Source organism: Vombatus ursinus, unplaced genomic scaffold (assembly GCF_900497805.2).
Source record: "Vombatus ursinus unplaced genomic scaffold, bare-nosed wombat genome assembly UNPS02009918.1, whole genome shotgun sequence".
Taxonomy (NCBI): Eukaryota; Metazoa; Chordata; class Mammalia; order Diprotodontia; family Vombatidae; genus Vombatus; species Vombatus ursinus.
This window is the reverse complement of record NW_020949696.1, coordinates 5,944,683-5,947,758: the sequence shown is the minus strand read 5'-3', so window position 1 is coordinate 5,947,758 and position 3,076 is coordinate 5,944,683. Positions and strand designations below refer to the sequence as shown.

At 49.7% G+C, this 3,076-nt stretch overlaps 1 protein-coding gene across 1 annotated transcript in view; it reads right to left on the bottom strand.

The window, feature by feature from the left end:
• PCSK4 (proprotein convertase subtilisin/kexin type 4) overlaps positions 1-3,076 on the bottom strand; it is a 38,865-nt gene that overhangs the window by 19,098 nt on the left and 16,691 nt on the right. The window contains exons 3-6 of the mRNA XM_027853267.1: positions 2,153-2,248; positions 1,852-1,980; positions 724-800; positions 520-608 (exon numbers count right to left, since the gene is read on the bottom strand). Of these exons, the coding sequence (XP_027709068.1) occupies positions 520-608; positions 724-800; positions 1,852-1,980; positions 2,153-2,248 (391 nt within the window). The remainder of the gene's footprint in view (positions 1-519; positions 609-723; positions 801-1,851; positions 1,981-2,152; positions 2,249-3,076) is intronic.

The following is a 3,076-nucleotide window of genomic DNA, read 5'->3' as shown; positions in this document are numbered from 1 at the left end:
TCCCAATTCTGACAATCTATGTTCTAAGGCCCCTCCAATCTCTGACATTCCGTGATCTAAGGCCCCTCCCAGCTCTGACATTCTGTGTTCTAAGGGCCCTCCCAGCTCTGACATTCCCTGTTCTGAGGGCCCTCCCATCCCTGACCTTCATTTATTATCTTGATCACTAACTTTCAGAACCAACTCCACTTGCCCAGTCTACTACTTGGAAAGTGGTTCCCACTCCTGGGCACCAGAACCTGGGCAACCCTCTTGGACATCGATACACTGAGCCTCAGTGCCAATTCCCTGCCTTGTGACAGAGAGCAGGGCCCTGGCATGGATGCCAGCACCTCTCTTCTAGAGGAGGATTGGGGTACTAATCTCATGATCACCACCAGAAACATAAATTTTAGCAGGAAGGGCCCCTCAAGGGATTCTAGTTCCACCTCTGGTTGGAAGTCACTTCTGACACAGGGATGCCCACTACCCTTGTGCTGCCTTTCTGGGTGCCCCTGCCAGTCCTCGTGGGGTTCCTACCTCCAATCTTGGCCTTGTAAGCCACACCCACACCACAGATCCTGTTGTTGGCTACAGCAGCCACTTCTCCAGCGCAACGGGTCCCATGCCTGGGAAGAGGGAGAAAGAGCAGCTTGGGGAAATGGTCCATCCCTCTCCACCATTGAAGCTCTAAGGAAGGGACCCCTGTACCCCTCTCCACCAGCACCCAAGCAAGGAACTCACCGATTGTCATTCATGAGAGTGTATCGTGGCTGTGGGTCAGGGTCATTGTCATTGAAGTCGTAACTGGCCAGGGCATCCTAAATCAAAGGATTAGCACTTAGGGTGGGAAGGGACCTTGGAGACCATCTAATCCACTCCACCCCCACTTTATAGATGGGTAAACTGAGACCACAAACATTAAGTGCCATGCCAAGGTCACATAGGTAGTAAGTAGCAGAGTTGGGACTTGAAATTCCTAACAATAAGTACCATCCCAAAGTGGAATGGTCAGCCTTGGGAGATCATGGGTTTGATGCTCACTTGAGGTCTTCAAGGGAAGGCCGAATGACTATTTGTTGGGGGGTGCAAGGATTCTTGGCCAGGTATGGGTCGATTTCTCTAAGGTCCCATGGCTACCCAGCAAAAGCGATGGGATTTGAACCAAAATTATAGAATCACAAGATTTAGAGCTGGAGGGGACCTTAAAGGTCCATCGAATTCACTTCCATTTAACAAGCATTTATTCATTGTGTACTCTGTGCCAGGCACTGTGTCGGGTGCTGAGGCTACAAGTGAAATAGACCCTGCTCTCAAAGGGCTTACCTCCTACTGGGGAAAAACAACATGTACCCCAAGAAATACAAAATAATTTGGGGAAACCTGAGGGAACGCTAACAACCGAGTGAGCTCCAAGGGGTTCCTGTAGGAGGTCACACTTGAGCTGTGCCTGGGAGGGAGTGAGGGTTTCCAGGATCTGGTGGTGAGGAAGGAGAAGGTTCCAAGCATTGGGAAGAGAGTCATGACACAAAGACATGCCAATGGGATGTGCAACAGCAGCTGGAGTACATGGTTCAATATTCTAATTTTATAGATAGATCCTAAGGCCGACCAGGGGAGGTGACTTTCCCATGATCACACAGTCAGTAAGCAGAAGAGCCTGAATTCAGACCCAGGTTCTGATTCTCCATCCTGTGTTTTTACCATCCCCACACCTCCCTCTGTTGAGTTCTTGCTATGTGTGAAGGTTCCCTTCCAGTTTGGTCATTCTTGGGGGAGGGGGGGGTCTAAGAATCCCAACTCCCCAAACCCCTTCCCCCATCCTCTCGCTACCCTCCTGCCCCCACCCCCTCCCCAGGGCCCTTTACTCACGTAGTTAGCCTGCAGATCAGGGTGGTCCTTCTCTATGCCGTCATCCAGGATGGACACCACAACCCCCTGGCCCGTGTAACCTTCTTTCCAGGCCTCCAGGATGTTCAGGTCAGGGTGGACTTGCTTGTTCTAGAAGGGGAGCCTCAGAAGGTCCCTGCAGGGGACTTCCCCAGCCTAGGGGCCCCAAACTCCCAACAGTGGAGACTGAGGCTTAGGGGAAGCCTTGCTCCTCACCTGGCCCCCTCAATCCTTATCCAGGGACTCTGGAGCTCCCCACACCCCCAGTCCCCACCCTTCTTACCATATACCACTGCTTGGAGAACCAGGGGTCTGTGGGGAGCACAAAATTATCTCTCTTCACCCGGCGCTTCAGGGTTTGCTGCTCAAACCAGTGGACCTGAAAGAACACTAGCCCTGTCTTCCCCACTCAGAGGCATCAGCCATCTAGCCAGGTCGTTCTCCAAGTACTCATTTCTTTATTATTTGCCATGGTACTAGTTTATTGTTCAGTCCTTTCAGTCCTGTCCGACTCTTTGTGACCTCATTTGAGGTTTTCTTGGCAAAGACACAGGAGTGGTCTGCCATTTCCTTCTCAAACTCATTTTACAGATGAGGAAACTGAGGCAAACAGGGTTAAGTGACTTGCCCAGGGTCACACAGCAAGTAAGTGTCTGAGGCCAGATTTGAACTCAGAAAGATGAGTCTTCCTAACTCTACTCTATCCACTGCACCGCTAGCTGCCCCACTGTTCTGTAAGCTGGGCTTTATGCTTGCTGCTAAGGAGAAATACTAAGGTGAATAAGGCTTAGTTCTGGCACCGAGAAGCTCCGGTCCCAGGTGGTTTGATAAGACAACACCAAGGATTAGGCTAGCAAAGCATGTCTATGTAAGGCAGAGGCACAAATAAAGAGATGAGGGATTGCATCTCAAAGTCAACTGGAAGAGGGGAAGGAGAGAAATCAGAGAAGGTGGCACTTATGGGTGTGTAGGAATACACACTAATCAAGGTTCTATTTGCAAAAGCAAAAAATTGGAAGACAACTTCTGTTTCCAACAATTGGAGAATGGCTGAATAAATTTTGGCATATCAACACAGGTGAATGGATCAGCTTTAAGAGGCAGAAAGACCCATTGGGTTCAAGGTCAGCCTCTGACATAGATGACTATAGAAGGGGCAAAAAGAAAGAAAGAAAGAAAGAAAGAAAGAAAGAAAGAAAGAAAGAAA